Below are 19,423 nucleotides of genomic sequence, written 5' to 3'. Positions count from 1 at the left end.
ATATGATCCAACCCCACAATAAAATTAATTTTTTTTAATCAAACATAATATTTAATCATTCTATATTTATAAACATACTAATAAATAAAAAATACAAAAATTAAGTCTATATTAAAAATTAAAAACAATAAAATCATAAAAAAGTGCATGTTAAAATTACAAATAATATAATCATTAATTTATTATCAAATCTTTGCTAAAATTTACAAACAACAATCAAATTATTGTCGCTCTTTTTTTAACTCCAATTTGTTGCAACAACATTATTACTCTTCTCCGAGTTCAAATGTATCATCATTTGTAGTGGTTGGTTTAGTAGTTTGATGAAATTATAAAAATAAAAGAATGTGAGTTTGATCTCCAATTTATTATAAATGTATAATAATTTTTATTTAGATGCTCTTTTTTTGTGTTTCACCTTCTTCTTCACGTGTTTATTCTTTATCGTCATTTTTTTATTGTTGTTATTGTTGTTGTATTTTTTTTATTTCTTTTCCTCCTCCTTCTCATTCTGGTGTTATTGCATCATTTTTTATTCTTTTTTCTTTGTTTGATTTTTTTTAATTTTTATTTTTGTTAAAAGAGTAAAAAAAATGAGAAAAAAAAAACAGATAATAAAGAAGAAAGAGAAAAAGAGGAGGTAGAATTTTAAATTTGTAGAATTTATCAAAAATATAGAATTAAAATATTTTAGTCATAATAGAGGAAGTTTTTAATTTTGACACAGAATTTCTTAAACCGTAACACAAGTTTTTGTTAAGAGGATGAAATAAGGGGAATTATGAGAAGGTGAAGAAAGAAATAAAAGACGAAAAAAGCAAAAAGGAGAAGAAAATGATGATGAAGAAAAAGAAGAGAAGAAGAGAGTTTTAAATTGTACAGAATTTAAAAAAAATAGCACTAAAATTTTTAATCATAACACAAGAAGTTTTTTAATTTTGACACTAAAAAATATATAAAAATTTAGTTAGATGAAAACACCAACATATGTACCCATACTAAATCAAAACTAAACTTGTATCCACGCAAGATGCCATCTGTGTGACAAAAATACCTTGTCTTTGGAGGGTTGGAGTGCCACGTAGGGTACTTTTGTCACACGGAAGACATCTTGCGTGGATACAAGTTTAGTTTCAAATTAGTATGGGTACATATATCAGTATTTTCATCTTTTATAGATACAAATAGTCATTTATTCACTAAAAATATCTATAAAATATAGACTAAATCCCCATTTTGGTCCCTGAGATTCACGCGATTACTCATTTTGGTCATCGAGATTTAAAATTACTTATACTAGTCCTCCAGATTCAGATCCGGGCACCAATGTGGTCCCTCAACCCTTTCCGGTGATGACTCAGCAAACGAAGTGCCATGGTGGCACCTTTTCTGCCACGTTGGACCCTGCAACGACTAGTTGACATGGCAAGGGTTTTATTTGTACCTAATTTAGTCCCTAAAACCCTAATTTTCTCTCATTTATCTGAGTTAGGTTCTTCTTCAACTTTCGTCTTCCTTCTTCTTGTCTTCTTATTCTTCTTTATCTTCTTCTTCTTATTGTTGTTGTTCTTCTTGTTAAATCTTTGTCATTGGTCGCTATTAGTTGTAGCACCATGGTGGGTGGTGGAAGCACCGCAGGTGGAAGCTCGATTCGCTCTCCTTCAAGCGGTAACTGGGCCAGGTCACAAAGCCAGAATAGAAGTGCGAGGGTGTCAGAATGGTGTGGGTGCGGTTACCGTCCAATTCTGCGTTGGTCTGGAACAGAATCAAATCCAAACAAGCCATTTTTTGGATGTCCCAATTATAATGTAAGTTAAATATATGGCATTTTGTTCGTTTGTTCTTGCTTGCTTCATTTCATCATCTTTTGTTGGTTAATTTCAGACAAGGGAAAAGACTTGGTGTGGTATGCTTGTTTGGCCTGACATTGGACAAGAGGAAAGTACTAGAATAGCAGATTCTGATAGAGTCAATGGTGGAATGAAGATGAACCTAGCATGCAGGGTTGGGAGGTTGAAAGATGATGTAAGAAGTCAGAAATTCATGATCCATTTGTTGATGGTAGCTATGTTTATGATGGTAGTGTTTTTATTAATGATGTGTTACAAATTTTGAAGAAAAAATTATGGAAGAATTTATGTGTAATGTAATGTAATGTAATGGAAGATGTATTTTGTAAAAATATTTGAATGGAATGAATTATTTAATTTGTGGTATTCCTGTGACTTACACATGATTCAACAAAACTGAGTTATATTTAAATAAGATTACAATAAGCAAGTTAAACCAACAAACCAGATTTATATTAAATTAATTATCATAGTTGAACAAAAAAGATGCATAACCAAGCATCATGAGTATTAACATCAAAAGATCTAATGTGATATCAAAATAACCAAGACTGATCTTAGTAGTCATTGTCTAAATTTTAACAAAACATTAACTAATTTTCATAACCTTCCTAAACACATCTAACTAATTTCTTCAAGTCTTTTTTCTTGGTGCTTTGAAACCGGGAGTAGGCACAAACTTCATTAAACTTGCCATCCTTGATGTTGTCCTGAGCTAGCACTCTGCAATGGATTGACTGTGATAGAACTCGGTGGTGGAGAACTTCTTCTTGCCAGCAATTTTGCAGGCCTTATATTTCCAACAACCTATATCATGTAAAAATATTCAGGTTTCAAAGTCAAAATATAGTAATAGGTTATAATATAACAATGGCATTTACATCTTTACCTGCTGAGAATCCTCTTGTTCAGAACAGGTAGGTTGAGACAACTCAAGTTCGATTGGTTGGACATCACTCAAGGAACCACTTCCAAGTTTCTTTATTTTCTACCTCAACAACTGCCCAAGCTATGACATATATATGATGATTGGCATCCTGCCCAACCGCGGATAGAATTTGGCCACTAAATTGAGTCTTGAGAAAGACACCATCCAACCCAATCAACGGCCTACATCCAACTTTGAACCCATTCCTACAGCCACTTAAACATACATACATTTTATCAAATATCGCTATCCCATCTGGTTGAGGAATGGTTGCAATCTGGATAGTTGATCCAGGATTGGCTTTTAGCAATGTCAGACCATAGTCTGGCACCATCATGTACTGTTTCTTTTCATCACCATACACGATATCTCTTACATCACACAATGCCCTAGAAATTGAATTCTTATTCAAAGTAAGATCAAATTTTGTCTTGAAATATGTCATTGCTTCACAATACCTAAAGTTTGGGTACTTTCTAACTTTTTTTTACCAGTTTACTACACACCCAATTACGGTTGGCAGCCCTGTTTCTGTCCTCTCTAGCACAAGTGTGATCATTGTTGAATATTTTCATCTGCCAACAAGTATCCTCATGGTCTCCTGAGGCATACACCAGTCATAGACATTCCTTTACTTTACACACAGCTCTCACTCTTTTGCTATCATTTTTTTTAACTTAAGCCTCCTTCCTTCCTGAATTGTGTACTCCCTAACAGCCTCTTTGAACTCCCATTTGGTAGTGAATTTCATACCAACCTCCAGCACTAACTCTCCAAATCTTCCTCAATCTCTAAACAATGGACAACCATCATCGGAGTCAACATCTGTTAGCTCCTCATCAGAGTTGGGAGGGGTCTTCATCTCTTCAGAATGCCACGAATTAGCCCCATCAGAATCGGCACCAGGATCAAGTCCAAAGTCTGCACCAACAAAACCAATGTCAACTTCGCCATCCGAGGAATCCTCCACTAGTCCATCATCTTCAATAACAATCTTCTCCTTAAAGTTTACAAATGCAGAGGCAGAGGCATGTTGAAACCTAAGAGAACTCCTCCTTCTTTTGACAGACACAAACCCTTCATCTGAAGATGAAGAACTACCCTCCAAACCTAGCCTATATAATTCATTTTCTACACTCTCATAAGAATCAGAAGAATCATCAGCATGAACTAAGGCTTGAGTAACATGTGCTATCCCTCTCTTGGAAGCAAATCTTGTGCAAGACTTTCTAATTTGGGTGGGCTTGCTAGAATTTGTGGCACTTGTGGGGTTGGTAGACTTTTTTGGGTTAGTAGGCTTGGTGGATGGTTTTGGGTTAATGGGCTTGGTGGATTTAGTTGGATTTGTGGGCTTGGTGGACGTTTTTGGGTTAGTGGGCTTGGTGGATTTAGCTGAGTTCATTGTAGGCTTGGTGATCATGGAAGGTATAGAAAACTTGGTAGTGCTGTTGGGTTTATTAGAAACATTGGTAGGCTTGGATGTTTGTGGTTTAGGTATGGGGACAACGTTGGCAGTAGTAGGAGTGGGTGTTGGAGCTGCACTTAACCCAAGATTGGAGTTAGACTCTTGTTCATTTGGCTTAGAATTTGGAAGGGGATCATTAACTAAAGTGGGTTTAGAATTAGGAATTGGAGCCTCAATTGGTCCTTGCCCAACATCTTCTTCATCGTCCAAGTAGACAACACTAGTATCACCTTCTAATACCTCAGGAAGTGAGACACTATGCTCATAATACACTTCAACCAACCCTTTGTTTTGCTGAGCATGGTAACACATTTCTATGAGTTCATTATCGCTGTCTAAATTTCTCAAACCAACTTCTAGGTTCCTCCCAGGCACAAGCCACCAGCACTTCTGTATCACACCATAACCAAGTTTTTTGTAGTAGTTTCTGACATAAAATATGTTCAAAGTGTCCACATCAAAATCGCCCAAACAAACCCTGTCATCTGGAGAATAAACCAGTCTGTCGTCTTCCTTTTTTTTAGAAATTACCCCGTGATGTATCATAATATCAATCAATTCAGTCATCTACATAATCAAAAAAGAGATAATATAACCTTAACTTAAAATTATGTATCATTAAAATTAAAAGTCACAGACAATTATACACTATTTTTTTGCATACTTTAAAGATGAAAACTAAAATCTAAAAATTAGTTAAAAATTGCATAACCTTAAAAAAACTAAAAAAAATAAAAATAAATAGGGATTTATATTTTCTTATAAAGCATAAAGATTCTCCATAAAGGTTTTATCAATTTTACGTACTCATTTAAGTACTCCCTTGCTAGAATTTGAATATAACGTAATTAAGATTTACATGAAATTGTAGATAAAATATTGCATTGATTTCTTTTTTAAGTACTCATTTGATACCCTTATTTTAGAAATTTATATGCTTTAGAAATGTAGGCAGCACAATTAAAACTTTTAAAAGGTTATAGCATAAACTTCTGCATAACTATATTACTATTTCAATTTTTATCGCACTACTTATAGTATTTTTTCTAGTCTTTTTTAGCATACATTTAGTTATTTTTTTAGTAGAACTACCTCAACTATAACAACATACATACAGTTTCAATTGGACAATATAACAGACAAATTTAATGGCCAAAATTGTTATTTAGATTTTGATTTTTATCAAAATTTACTGTATCAAAGCATTAACAATGATTTTCTTCTAAGATTTTAACTGCAATTCTTTTCTTCAAAATGCATGTTGATAAAATGCTCCAGTCAACTTGAATTTTCAGTGTAGGATTCAAAATTATTCAAAGATAAAAACCAAAATCCAAAAACCAGTTTAAAATTACATAGCCCAAACCCCATCAACATCATCCCTATTCCATTCATAAAAAAAACAGAGCACCCTAACAATCCAACCCAACCCAACGTATAAGCAATCAAAGAAACCCTAAAAAAAACTTGCAACAAAGCATAAAGGTTTTCCATGGATAAGAACACCAGCATCATAGAGTACAATCATACATGCATTCTAAAAATAAATTAAAAAAAAATTAAAACCACTAACCCCAAAATTAACGATTACCTTAGAGGGGAGCAACCTCCTTCCTTTGAAACACTGTGATTTTTACTCTAATCTAACAGTGGGTTAGTTCAACTTAGGTGATGAATGATTTCAGCAACTCTTCACTGGCGCCATTGATTAGAGATGAAGAAGGATGATGGAGGTAGAGAAAAAGATGAATATTTTGTATGTGGTCAAAACCGTTTCTTCTCCTTCATATACAAGCCACGACGTTTTTTATTTATTTGGGCACTAAAGGGATAAACGACGTCGTTTAGAGAGGGTCCAACGTAACACTCCATTTGTTGAGTCATCACCGAAAAGGGTTGAGGGACCAAGGGTTGAGGGATTACATTGGTGCCCGAATCTAAATCTGAAGGACTAGTATAGATAATCGGAAAAGCTCTGCATACAAGCCATTAGGGCTTGTATGCTTTACAAGCTCATTAAACAATAAAACGAAAATACGCGCTGCTCCACATACGTTGATTACACGCGCTATATAAGATCCCGCGTATATCTAACTACCAAATTTAAAATATTTGTTTCCTTCTTCGTTTTCGTTATTTTGAGATTTTGTTGTTCTTCTTCTCGCGCGTCTTCCCTCGTTCTTCTCCATCGTTCTTTTCCTCTCCCTTTCTCACTGGTATGTTCTTCGTTTACGTTACTTTTTTCTCTCTCTGCAACTCGAGCTTCGTTTTCTATTTTGATTTGTTGTTTTCTGAAATCAAAGTTTGAACTCGTTTTGAAGATAATGGATCATTCCACCTCAGATTCTCAGCTGAATCCAGGCGAAATGGATTATGAATTTGAATCTAACGAAGTTCCTGAGATTTGATTTACATAATAAATTTTCTTTCAGTAATTTGTATAGCATTGTGTAGTTGAAAAATTGCTGAACATTGACTGTGAAACTAACACGTTAACATGAATATGTCGATTCAATGTATTAGTTGTGATTAATTACCTGGAATTTATAGCAGACGCTCGGGTGTAGATCAGGTCTTTTTTTGGGTGTATTTTTGCTAGAAGTGTGGGTGTATCTACACTACTGGTTTTGTTATTTTAATTGAGTTGTTGTTGTTCAGGTGTGTTATATCAGACATGATTGGGTGTGTTTTTAGTTTTTGACATGGTGTATTCTGCAGCCTGTGTATTTACAGTTTATGGCTTTAAAGGTTATTGTGTAGTTGAGTTGTTGCGGTTCGGCTGTATCATATTAGGCATGATTGGGTGTATTTGAATCATATCTATGGGTGTATTCACAGTTTCTGACATGGTGTATTGTGCAGCCTCTCTCGGTTGTTGATGACGAGCTTGTTCCGAAGGTTGGAATGACCTTTACCACCCTTGAAGATGCTGGAAAATTTTACAGGAACTACGCCAAGGCTGCAGGTTTCTCTACAAGAGTTCGGTGCACAAATAGGAAGGGAAACGAGATTAAGAATCAACTGATTACATGTAGCAGAGAGGAAAAATGGAAATCTAAAATATCTCCGACCGAGAAGACCAATCCTACAGCCGGTTTAAACTGTCCTGCAAGAATTTATATACACACATTGAAGGATGTCGGTGCTTGGATTATTTCAAAGGTTGTGCTCGATCATTCACACCCCTGCTGTCCAAGCAAAGCAGAGATGCTCAAACAGCACAGGGAACTAAGCATGTCCATTCGTCGTATAATAGAGAATAACGAGGAGGCCGGTATCAGACCAAGCAAAACATACCAATCATTTGTTGTGGCTGCCGGGGGTCATCGCGAGTTAAATTTTATCGAAAAGGACGTGAAGAATTACATTACGAGGGAAGTGCGAAATGTTTCCGAACAAGAAGATGCAAAGGAATTCGGGAAATATTTGTTAAGAATGAAAGAGAAGAATCAGAATTTCTTTTTTGAGCTCCAACTCGAAGAGGATCAATCGATTAAGCTGGCTTTTTGGGCCGATGCAAGAAGCAGAGCCGCCTTTGAGTATTTCGGAGACGTCATTTTATTCGACACCACCTACAATACAAACAGGTAACAAACTGCCCCTGTTTATGATGCTAAATTAATTTATTTTTACGAATCCGCATCAGAGGTGTATATTGTCTGTTTCATTGAGTGTATGCGAAGCATTTGTTAAGGTGTAACTAATGATTTTGCATTCTGGACCATGGTAATTTGTTTCAGGTATAATTTGGTCTGTGGTTCTTTTGTCGGGGTGAATCACCACGGTCAGTCAACACTTTTCGGATGCTCTTTGATGAAGAACGAAGAAATTGAATCATTCAAATGGTTATTTCAATGCTGGCTTCGTTGCATGAGAGGAAATGCTCCGAAAGGGTTTCTCACCGATCAGTGCGCAACTGCGCATCAATGAAAAGGGCTTTAGAGGCCTGTATGCCAACAACAATTTACCGTTGGTGTATTTGGCACATCATGAAGAAGATTCCAAGCAAATTAAACGGGTACAAGGGACATGCCGATATTGAACAAGAAATGAGCCAAGTTGTTTGGAACTCTCATAGCAAAGACTCATTCGATAGGAATTGGAACGATTTTCTGCTGAATTTTGGTCTTGCGGACAACAAGTGGCTTTCAGGTAATGTCTTTTTAAAATCTGCAGCAGAGGTGTAAATTGCATGTTCCCTCTGGTGTATTTACAGTCTGTGTTTGGGTGTATTATGCATATCTGTACGAAGACTGTCACATATGGGTTCCTATCTATCTGGATCACCACTTCTGGGCAGGGATGAGAAGCACACAAAGGAGCGAGAGCATGCATTCATTTTTTAACAAGTATATCACCCGGAACAGCTCGCTTATTCAATTCGTCAAACAATACGATAATTGCCTCGGAAGCAGGGAGCAAGCAGAGAGAGAATCAGATGCTGCAGATTTTCATACGGTCATACCGTGTGCAACCAAATCCTCCATTGAAGCTCAGTTTCAAGATGCGTACACTCATGCAAAGTTTAGGGAAGTCCAAGCGCAATTCAGAGGAAAGGCGAATTGCATCACCAGATTAAAGAATTCCGCTCTAGGCTATTCAGTATATGAAGTCGGAGAACAAGTTTCCAGCTCAATATTCAACAAGTTCGTGGTTACTTACGACTCAGTTGCAGCCGAGGTAAAATGCCAATGCTTATTATTCGAGTCGAGAGGGATACTGTGCCGTCACACACTAAGCGTGTTAAGCTTCGAACAAGTAAGCCAAGTGTCCCTTAGATATATACTGGAACGATGGAGCAAGAAGGTAAAGAGGCGACACACACACATCAAGAGCAGCCACGACGAGCCACTAATGGAGCCAAGAAGCAAGAGGTTCGACCAATTGGTTTTTCGTTCGCAAAATATTTGCGAATTTGCCTCCGAATCGGATGATCTGACTGCAATTCTGCACCGTGCGTACGATAACGTCATGACCGAGATGGAATCATTAAAAGCCAAAAGGAAGGGGACATCTTCTTTATCCCACGAAGACGCCAACTTGGAATCCGTTAACGAGCTTCAAAGCCCGCCAAGGATTCGAACAAGAGGACGTCCAAAAAATAGGCTAGGTTCAAAGCTGGAGAAACAGATCGCAAATGCCACAAAGAAGAAGAAGACAAAAGTTTTAAGCGAGGTAAAAGTAATGTTCTTTAAATTTGTGGCGATTGAGTTTATTTTTCTCGTTAATAGTTTAGCTAATGTGTGAGTGTTATATTCAGATAAACTTATTTGATGTTGCATCAGCGGTGCATTCAAATTCCAGCCAATATCAAGGACACGTTATGAATTATCATTTCAGGGTACCAGTAGCGGGGGATAACTCTTTGGGTGTATAGTTTTAAAGAATATGGGTGTAAAAGCACGGTTCTTTTGGGTGTATTTTTGTTCATTGACAATTTACATATAGATACATATATAGATTCATATAGAACAAAAGCTCTAAAAATTCGCAGGTTATGGGTGTATATTTGATTTGATGTTTTTCTTCATATTTTAATACATGTAATTCATACATTTTGAATACAGCACAGACAGTTTGGGTGTATATTTTATGCAATCTTGGGTGTATATTTTAAATATTTACAGCATTTGTTCAATTTACAAACTACCCAGCAGTTGGATTACGCAGTTTCTATATCAGCAAAATTTATCTGACAAAATGGACTCAATAATACAGAGGATGGCTTCGACAGCCTTATAGCACTACTCTCCCTAATTGCCCGATCTCTTTCTTTATTCATCTCACTGAATAGTATCCGGGAAGCATACTCCACTCTATAGTGGTCCACCTCCTCCTACAATTAAAAAGTATATTCTGTTTAAACAGCAATATTAATTCAGTAAAGTAATACAGAGTTATATAGTTCTAAAGACAGTTACCTGTGGCCAATTATCCCATTCATACTTCCCCTTTTTGATGTTTTCCGGCTCAATTAACTCCATCCACTTCATAACGTAGATAGCGCAGTCATAGCTGAAAACGAAGAAAATAAATTACAAATCTCATTTACGAAAGTTTAATGTTCAGACTCACAAATTTATACCTTGTTTTTTGGCCTGATATTTTAACATATGATGATTTAATTTTCTTCTCGTTCTCTCCTTTCTGCAGAGGTTCCCCGCCGGCATATGTTATCAATCTTGAAAATACATATCCCTTAAATAGCAAAACAAATCAGTAATACACCCGAATAAATGCACAAGATACACCCAACTGAATAGACAATATACACCCAACACAACTAACGAAATAGACCTAAATATTAAAATAAAGAAGACAGAGGCAACTTACAGTGAATTTATTAACCTGCTTTCTCTCATCGCTTGGAGCTTTTTTGTGTAGCGGGTCAAGTATATGACATTTTCGCTTTGTTGTATTTATCAGTCATAACCACCAATGCCCCAAGTGGCAAACAGGAGCAAAAATCTGAAGGATTCCCACATTTCAACAGTGCATTATTTTATTTGGCATATAAGTAAATAAGCGTACTAACAAATTTAGCAAACGAAAACTTACATATGGATGCGAAGTTAATTTTTTTCTATCTATGAAGGGAATGAAACTCGGGTAGACTTCCACCCTGAATTCCTTTTTCGTTTTCGGTGATATGAATTTCCCCTTTGGGTGATCTGAAAGTGCCATGCTCTGCAAGAATTGCGAAACAAGAAATGAAATACTAAACTTACACCCAATTGAACGTAAAAAATACACCCAAATCAATACAGAAAATACACCCAAAGTTCGTAGAAGTAACACTTACCACAATATCGGGGGGGAGACAGTATATTTGTTCTTGAAACCTCTTTTCATTTTTCTGGTTGAGGATGAGGCAGATGGCAGATACAATCTAGAAATATATGCCGAAATCAATTTTACATTAATAAGCATTGCAATTGACTTTGGTGTAAAAACATTAATGTTATTCTAATATTACCTGAGATTCTATATCACTTTTTGCCTGGAGGGATACAAGGTGCATTCTCATCAAAATGTATTCTCCTTGGCCAATCAGAGTACACATTTCCTCATACTCGTTAGTATTGCCATTTGCATCTTCCTTCAGTCTCGTCCCCCAGATGTAGCACTTTTATTTCATATCATCCGTAATCTGATATAATCCCCCAGGAGTTTGAAACTTTGCAGAACTTTCTCCCCCAGTCTCCCTCTGAATTTGTGGACTTTTGTTTTTTCCCTTCGCCGCACTGCTTGCTATTTTTTGGACCAAATCGTCCAATTGTTCTATCAAATTTGCAGATTCTGGAGATTTTGCCCTTTCTGTCTCCTGCGTTGACGCCCCCTCCTGGCTTGAATCAGTCAATCCAAGGCTGAATGATGGCACCCCTGGATCTGTTTTAGGAACATAGGATGCTGTCCGTGCCATCATCAACAGGGCAGCAGCGTCTTCTGCGTCTGGATGACTGCGTCATCATGTATAAGAATAAGAATAAGAATAAGAATATACGGATTATAAGCAAAGATTGATTTTAGTCTGATGAACTTACATTTTAGTTGGAGCTGGGGGAAGCGTGGGTGTGGTCTCTTGAAGTTGTTTGGGGGTTTCAGGAGTGCTGCACAGTTACAAAAAATTAATCATGGCGTAAAAAAAAACTAATCAGGAACAATATACACCCAAACTGTTAGCAAATATACACCCAAACTCTAAACAAATATACACTCAATACTATTTCTTACGTTTCTGTAGTCCCTTCAATCTGTAGCATAGGGGTTGGTTTAAAATCTGTCTCAGTGGTTGTTTGGGATGTCGGCACAAAAACCTGAATCGGGACTCTAAACAAAAAGAAAAATGAAAGGTTAACAACGCCTTTGAAAATAATAAGCTTATAAGGTTGAAATATTCTTGGAAAACTCACACTGCAAGCGCATCCGACGGTGTCTGTTCCCTCACAACCATCATATTCGAATCAGCCGGACTCAACCTAAAATACACCCAAAGAAATTCAAGAAATACACCCGAACAATTCAAAAAGAAGACAGGCTTTGTTTTTTTGAGAACTTACATACTTGCAGTTTTTGCTTTTTTTTCCTGCCTTTTTTTTCTTGAATAAAATAATAAAGGACTTTTTTTTCCAAAAAAAATATATACAGAATTAGAAGTAGAAGGGTAATAGAAGAACAAAAGTAACGGTTATTTGAAAGAGAAATTACATGCTCTGTGACTGCTGGTTTACACTACTCTGTTCTGTGCGCCCTTGAGAGGAAGGACCATCACTTCCCAAGTTCACAGCCGGTATTCTAAAATAGATCTCATGTTATTCAGACAAAATAAGATACAGGTATAAAATACACCCAAATGAATGCACAAGATACAACCAACCGAATGGACAATATACACCCAACACAACAAACTTAATATCCCAACTTATTAAACAACAAACACCCAACTTGATCCACAAAATACACCCAAATGGTTCCACAAAATACACCCAAATCATGATAACAAGATTTTATTAAATAATAAAGCTTCTTACGTTTCAGACGACACATAGCGACCTTCTGTCGATCGCAGGTCAGCTCGGTTCTCCCTGCGAAACAAGAAACAATTATTAGCAAACAAAACACACCAAAATCTGAAATACACAGCCCAGCAAGACATACCCCTCTGCAGCAGATTTATCAACATTTTCCCTTAGCCATTCATCTAGTTCGTCACGATGATAGACGGTAATATAGCTTACGAGGTACTGTACCCGTCAAAGTATTGATCTTCTTTAGGAGATGAATCCTCCACAACAACTTTTTTCTTTTTTGGTTGTGTTCTGGGTGGAAAAAAAGAGTACCAATCAGAAATAAAAAATTAATTTTATCACAGAATATTATGCAAAGAAGTGCTTACTTTTTTGGTGTTGTTTTTTTTTTCTTTTTCTTCTCCTTCTCTGCAGGTGATGATTCTTCGCTCCTATAAGTTAATAATAGACACTTCAGTTAATACACGAAATCTTTATAATGAAGCCAAAAGAAAGGAGTAATAATTTCAGGACATTACTCATCACTTGGTTCAGATTCAGATTCTGAATCAGAATCTGACTCCTCTTGCCTCTGCTTTCTTTTTCTGGAGTTCATTCTGGAAGGCAAACAATCATTATTTAGAACATACTAAAAATACACCCAAATGAATTCACAAGATACACCCAACTGAATATACAATATACACCCAACGCAGCAAACGAACACACCCAGCTTAATAAACTACACACACCCAACGTGATCAACAAAATACACCCAACTCGAAAAAGAAATTACACCCAAGTATGGTACTTACTTTTTCTCCTTTTTGCTGGGGTGTTTTCTTCCTGAATCCTCTGAGTCTTCTTGAGTCTCAGACTCAGAGGTAGAAGTGTCACTGTCAGTAGCTGTTTCTGTCTCCGAAGACGATGTTGGACTCACCTTCCTTTTTTTGTTTTTTTTATTTCTTGTTTTTTTCTTTTTTTTCTTTTTTTTCTTTTTTTCTCTTGCTCTTGTCTCCGCCATCTTCACAATCCCCTAAAACATTAGATATTTTAGCTAGCAGCATTCAGGTAAATAAAATACAAGCAACATATTATGTTTACTTACCAAAATTTCCTCTCTTTCTGCAGTCATTCTTTCCACCAACTGCTCCTTAGTCCAGTTGGCAATCCAAGGCTTTGGTGGTCTTTCAACCCTCTTCTTGCCTTTGTTTTCTGAAAGATGAAAGTATATTATCATCAGGGCAAAGAGGCAGCCATCAATTGCCTTCTTCTTCTTCTCCTGGTAGTCTGTGATGCCCTTGATCATGAAGGTCAAAACATGCCCCCCCCCCCAGTTTCTCTCCGATATGCCGTCCATCTTAAAAATTGGGGCCAGGTGCACGGGTGATATTTTGTTTATCGTCGTTGGCAAAAGGAACGCCATCTGTATGTAGAGGATGAATATCCTCTTGAACATCAGGCGTTCCTCTTCGTTGCCAACGCCGATTTCCATCATTTCATCGGTAAGACTTTTGAGGGTCTTACCCTGGAATCTTCTAAAAATTATTTTGTCATCATCAGAAAGTTTCTTATACTCAACTTTCTCAGGAAACAGATTTCCTACAAAAAGGAAAACAACAAAGTATCAAAGTCGGTTCAAATACACTCAAGCATCAACCTTAAATATACCCAAGCATCAACTTAATATACACCTATAATTTTGAGCTAGTTACCTGTTGCATTGATGCCAAGCGCATCACCTATTGTTTTTGGTGTTATTTGGAAAGAATCATATCCTGTCTTCAGTCTGTTCTCCCCAAGTTTGAAGTTGTTTGCCAGTTCTCTTAAGAGTTGGTGATCCACCCTTAGTGGTGGGATGTGCATCAACCCACCGAATCCGAGATCCCTCACAATTGCCTTCTTCTCCTCAGTCATGTTTCTGAACTTATCACTCAGGAGATGTGTGGCACACTTAAGGTCTTTTGTTTGGTTTTTTGCTGCCATTTTCTCTGAAACGAAAAATACAGCCAAAGACATCAGTAAGATACACCCATATATATGAGTCAGATACACCCATTAATAACAGTAAGATACACCCATAGATATGATTCAGATACACTCATTGATAACAGTGAGATACACCCATAGATATGATTCAGATAAATCAATATATATCAGTCAGGTATCACTCAAACATGCTTCAATATCAAATTAATTGAGATATCAGTAAGATACACGCATATATGAGTCAGATACACCCATTGATAATAGTAAGATACACCCATATGTAAGAATCAGATACACCCATTGATAACAGTGAGATACACCCATAGATATTATTCAGATACATCCATATATATCAGTCAGATATCAGTCAAACATGCTTCAATATCAAGCCACATTACAAGTTCAAGCAGTATACACCCCCCAATCTACGGAATAAACCCCCAAAAATCATTTACCAGAAGATCTAGAACAACAAGAATAACAGGATAACTTAGAACAACAACGTAGAAGAACAGTGTAACAAAGAAGCAAGAGTAACAGTAAACCCTAGAACAACGACATAGATGGAAAGCAAAACGTAGTTTGTAATATGGAAAATATACAGGAATCTTAGTGAACTTACGTTGAGTATTGTTGCTTTGTTTTCTTTTCAGATTCTTGATGGAGAGTTTGATAGTGTTTTGACGGAGTTTTCGAACAATGAGTTGTATATTTTGAACTTTGATTTTCGCTCGAAAATGGAAGGGTTTCCTTGTTTTCGAAGCGTTTTGAGAAGTGGAAGAAGTGGAAGAGTTTCCCATCCGTAACCGTTTGTGTTGAGCGCGTGAAGTGACGCTCCATGTAATCTGTGTTGATGCACGTGACTTGTGTTTGGGCTGGACCAACTTGTAAGCTTGTATGTGTAGCCCAACCCTAGATAATTTTAAATTTCGAGGATCAAAATGAATAATCACTTGAATTTCAGAAACCAAAGTAAAAATTTAACCATAAAATATATATTCTGACTATGACAAAAATAACTTCTACTTTTATTATAGATAAAAATATCCTTAATTAAAATAAAAAATGTCAAAACTGCAAGTCCGTACAAAAAAAAAAAAAGTGGTTCGTTAACGTTTTATAACGACGTGGCAAACGAAATGGCCTATGTAGCCCGTTTTACATTTAATCCCCAATTTATAAAAAACTTTAAATTTTTAATTTAATTCTTTAATTTCAAACCCTAATCCTAATAGGAATAGGACTCTATTTTCCAAATTAATCACAACCTAGTCTTAAAATCACTCCTCTCAGCCTCCATCCCTCTACTTTTGCAGTGCCATGGCCACCGTTGCTACCGAAACTTCGTGTTTTTCTTTGTCCAATACTAAAAATTACTGCACAATAAGTCAACAACCAACAACCACTACAACACAACAACCATTAACAAGAAGTGAAAAGCACGTAAAAAGAAGAGAAGATCTTAGGATAAAGAAGAAAGAAGAACGCAATGGAGGACGCATGACTCAACAATGACGGCACCAGCAAGGAAGACCCCCTCCTTGTCTCGTTTCTCACTCTTCCCAGTGGACTCCCTCCGGCAAGCTCTCTCTTCCTTGGAACCCAATGATATGGCTGCAGTTCAATCGGCACCAGCGGCGGGAACAACCCAACCTCTCCTTCCTCTCTTCCGTCGCGTCTTCTTCACCTGAAGTCTCTCTCTCTCTCTCTCTAATTTTGTCTCTCTCATCCTTTTGCGTCGACCACGCCGGCGATCCTCAATCTCTTCGACACCACATCTTCCTCCTCTCCTTCTTTCTTCTTCGTTCCATTCTCTGCCACTTCTCCTTTTCTGTTCTTTTATTTTTTCTCTGTTTCAATGTGTTATGTGAATTAGTGCTTATAAAAGAGAGAAAATGTGAGTTAGAAGAGAGATGTCTAGAGTTTGTCTTGTAGCAAATTCGTTTGTTACGTTATTTACTTTTGTTAATAAAAAAACTATTTTTTTGTATAGATGAACAGTTTTGACATGTTTTTAAATTATTTAAAGATATTTTTATTAATAACAAAAATAAAAATTATTTTTATCATTGATTAGCCCTATATGCGCCGTACCGACGAGTGAACTAATCATGAACCCAACCCAGTTTCGTTAGATGGCTTAAGAATTTCTCCTTGTCTTTATAAACACACGTATATTGCAAACATGTGAAGCAACTAAAGCAAGACCACATAGTTATGCTTATGCATATAAATGCCTCATAGATAATCGATCCACCAAATTAGTTAGAACCACCATAACATTGGACACTTTCAACTTTTCAAGTATATGCAAGCGAGCGACTAAAAGAAGGCCACGTAGATTTGTTCTCTCCATGTCTTTTGAACAAATAAAAAACTATATACGAAAAGAAACATGCTGCATACACATAAAAGCCTCAACCAGACATGGGGCATGAAGAATAAGTAGACTCTAGCTAGCATCATGGTAATGTCTGCGCTACTGAAGTTCCTCTTCCCACCGCCGCCGTCTCTGGTGGTTTCAGCCTTGTCCGTGGTGAACCTGGTGTCGCTGACGAGCGGAGGGTTCTCGGAGATGAGAGGGAAGCATATGAAGTATTCCAAATTCTGGAATGCCACCACCGCCAACTCTGCTAAACAGATCAAGCTGTCAAGCAGAGCTGGGATGCTGATGCTCTACACTCCCGCTTTTCTTGCCGGTGTCGCTTCGTTCTTCATCTTCCCTAACGAGGGGCTCAGATCTACGCTCCTCCAATCTGCTCTCACCCTCCATTTCTTCAAGAGAGACTTAGAGGTAGTAAATTAATAACTAATATTAATTCTTTAAAGGATAAATTCCCATTTTTATAAATGTTCAAAACGGCCGCAAATCTATTCAGAAAAACAAAACTTTTTGAAACTAATAACTAGTGGCAATAACTTCACTGAATTTTTTTGTTCGTATCATATTATCTTCAATAGTAAGTCCTGATAGCGTTGCTTAAAACGAGGAACGGAAAACAAAAGAGAAAATGGAAAAAGAGAAGGATAAAGCATATTGTACCTGAAGAGTGTTTGAATTTTGAATTCCCTTTAACATGGAGGCTACATTCTTAGAGGGAAATTGTTATAGCTTCATGCATGTCATTGTGGGGAGAGAGGAGGCATTGTCAGAGAGAAGGGAGATCTTCTCGGGGAGAGTGAGGATGGTGGCTCTGGCGGCAATAGTAGAGGAGGGATGCATGGTGGACTGGTGGGAGGATTGAGGATTGAGGTGGAATAAGATTAGAATTGGGGTTACTTTAGATTAGAGAGTAATTTAAGATTTTTCAATAATTTTTTAGGATTTAAATAATTTTATCAAAATTTTGTTCAATAGATATAAATTTTATTTTTTTTTTTTCAGTAGATTTGTTAGTATTCTGATAGTTCAAAAGTAGAAAATGGTACTATGGTAGTTTATCTATTCTTTAAATACATTCAATTTTTTTTCGTTTTTTAGGGTTTATATTCTGAGAGAGAGTATTTTGGCGAAGTTGGCGTTTCGATTCTCGACTTCAGCGCGAGAAAGTAGAGAAAATCATGAATTTCCTTTTTCGGAGAGATGGGGCCTATTATGACGAACTGTTCTAATCCGATTTGATTAAGGTTTCATCAAAGGCCTAAGGCTCTCTTGGTAAGGTTAATTCCATTCCGGGGTCGAGACGTCGAGTAGTCTTAGACTTTTGGTGAAAGGACTAAAAGGAATCACAAATTGGTAACGGTCATTATTTACTCGGAAATTGTGATCAATTTCTTGTAATAAAAGAAACAGCAGTTTGCTGTTTGGTTGGATATGACTATATGAGTGATTAACTTATTATTGTTTAACATATATGTGTTAAGCATTCTGCTTATGTTCTTTTCCTATTAAAGAATCTTTTGATTCTCATAATTTTTAACAAATGCTGTTTCATTTTGCTGTGTAGGTGTTGTTTGTCCACAAATATAGTGGCTACATGTATCTCGATTCTGCAATCCCCATCGCTCTGAGTTATTTTGTATCAGCTGCAACTATGACCTATAGTCAGCACCTAACGGTAACAGAGGGGCTTCCACAGCCACAAATTGATCTCATGTACCCTGGGGTTGCGGTGTTCCTCATTGGTATCATTGGAAACCTCTACCACCATTATCTCCTTTCGAAACTGCGAGGGGTGGGCGAAAAGGAGTACAAGATTCCAAAGGGTGGCTTGTTTGGGCTTGTTATATGCCCTCATTACCTCTTTGAAATCACTATGTTCTACGGGATTTCAATGATTTCTCAGACTGTGTATTCATTGTGTTTTACCATAGGCACCACTTTCTATTTGGTTGGAAGGAGCTATGCAACGAGGAAATGGTATCTCTCTAAGTTTGAAGATTTCCCTAAAAATGTTAAGGCAGTTATCCCATTTGTCTTCTAAATGTTGCTAGGAACGGTTAATTCATGAATGAATTGCAGGTGTTATGTTGGATACATTGCAAATACACTCTTTTCGGCTGCCTTTTGGTCTTCAGCACATGGCCTGATCAAATGTGTTTTGTTAATTAGACATTTAAAGGGATTGGTATGTTTTATATTAGGTCTTAGTCATATATTTTGTATGTATTTGAGGATGTCTCATCCTCTTTTGTACATTATTTCTCTTAATAAAATTCTTTTTTTTTTCTATTAAAATAAAAA

General features: G+C 36.7%; 3 protein-coding genes across 3 annotated transcripts; 1 reads left to right on the top strand and 2 right to left on the bottom strand.

The window, feature by feature from the left end:
• Positions 1–9,831: 9,831 nt before the first annotated feature.
• On the bottom strand, positions 9,832–11,377 carry LOC140181848 (uncharacterized). Its single transcript, XM_072227369.1, has 7 exons — positions 11,220–11,377; positions 11,046–11,132; positions 10,802–10,930; positions 10,577–10,711; positions 10,329–10,441; positions 10,165–10,258; positions 9,832–10,079 (listed from the first exon to the last, which is right to left on the bottom strand). Exons 1-4 carry the CDS (start codon positions 11,304–11,306, stop codon positions 10,670–10,672), a joined length of 345 nt encoding a protein of 114 aa, XP_072083470.1. The 5' UTR covers positions 11,307–11,377; the 3' UTR covers positions 9,832–10,079; positions 10,165–10,258; positions 10,329–10,441; positions 10,577–10,669.
• Positions 11,378–12,449: 1,072 nt separating this feature from the next.
• On the bottom strand, positions 12,450–16,138 carry LOC112779999 (uncharacterized). Its single transcript, XM_072227368.1, has 10 exons — positions 16,008–16,138; positions 15,362–15,651; positions 14,466–14,741; positions 13,859–14,352; positions 13,566–13,786; positions 13,290–13,367; positions 13,140–13,202; positions 12,902–13,062; positions 12,775–12,828; positions 12,450–12,538 (listed from the first exon to the last, which is right to left on the bottom strand). The coding sequence occupies exons 1-8, from the start codon at positions 16,037–16,039 to the stop codon at positions 12,978–12,980; spliced, it is 1,539 nt and encodes a 512-aa protein (XP_072083469.1). The 5' UTR covers positions 16,040–16,138; the 3' UTR covers positions 12,450–12,538; positions 12,775–12,828; positions 12,902–12,977.
• On the top strand, positions 15,691–19,423 carry LOC112779690 (steroid 5-alpha-reductase DET2). Its single transcript, XM_025824025.3, has 2 exons — positions 15,691–17,533; positions 18,687–19,423. Exons 1-2 carry the CDS (start codon positions 17,204–17,206, stop codon positions 19,161–19,163), a joined length of 807 nt encoding a protein of 268 aa, XP_025679810.1. The 5' UTR covers positions 15,691–17,203; the 3' UTR covers positions 19,164–19,423.

The sequence above is a fragment of the Arachis hypogaea genome, chromosome 19 (assembly GCF_003086295.3).
Source record: "Arachis hypogaea cultivar Tifrunner chromosome 19, arahy.Tifrunner.gnm2.J5K5, whole genome shotgun sequence".
Classification (NCBI taxonomy): domain Eukaryota; kingdom Viridiplantae; phylum Streptophyta; class Magnoliopsida; order Fabales; family Fabaceae; genus Arachis; species Arachis hypogaea.
The sequence above is the reverse complement of the archived record's forward strand: the minus strand, read 5'-3'. Positions and strand labels throughout refer to the sequence as shown.

Excerpts from the sequence above, each read along its gene's own strand:
- LOC140181848 (XM_072227369.1), bottom strand. The coding sequence starts at position 11,306 with ATGTGTACTCTGATTGGCCAAGGAGAATACATTTTGATGAGAATGCAC. Across the intron at positions 11,133-11,219 it reads AAAGTGATATAGAATCTCAG|ATTGTATCTGCCATCTGCCT; the intron begins GTAATATTAGAA and ends ATATATTTCTAG. Across the intron at positions 10,712-10,801 it reads AATTAACTTCGCATCCATAT|ATTTTTGCTCCTGTTTGCCA; the intron begins GTAAGTTTTCGT and ends GGAATCCTTCAG.
- LOC112779999 (XM_072227368.1), bottom strand. The coding sequence starts at position 16,039 with ATGGAGGCTGAGAGGAGTGATTTTAAGACTAG. Across the intron at positions 13,203-13,289 it reads GAATCTGAACCAAGTGATGA|GAGCGAAGAATCATCACCTG; the intron begins GTAATGTCCTGA and ends ATTAACTTATAG. Across the intron at positions 13,063-13,139 it reads AAAAAAACAACACCAAAAAA|AACACAACCAAAAAAGAAAA; the intron begins GTAAGCACTTCT and ends TTTTCCACCCAG.
- LOC112779690 (XM_025824025.3), top strand. The coding sequence starts at position 17,204 with ATGGTAATGTCTGCGCTACTGAAGTTCCTCTTCCCACCGCCGCCGTCT. Across the intron at positions 17,534-18,686 it reads TCTTCAAGAGAGACTTAGAG|GTGTTGTTTGTCCACAAATA; the intron begins GTAGTAAATTAA and ends TTTGCTGTGTAG.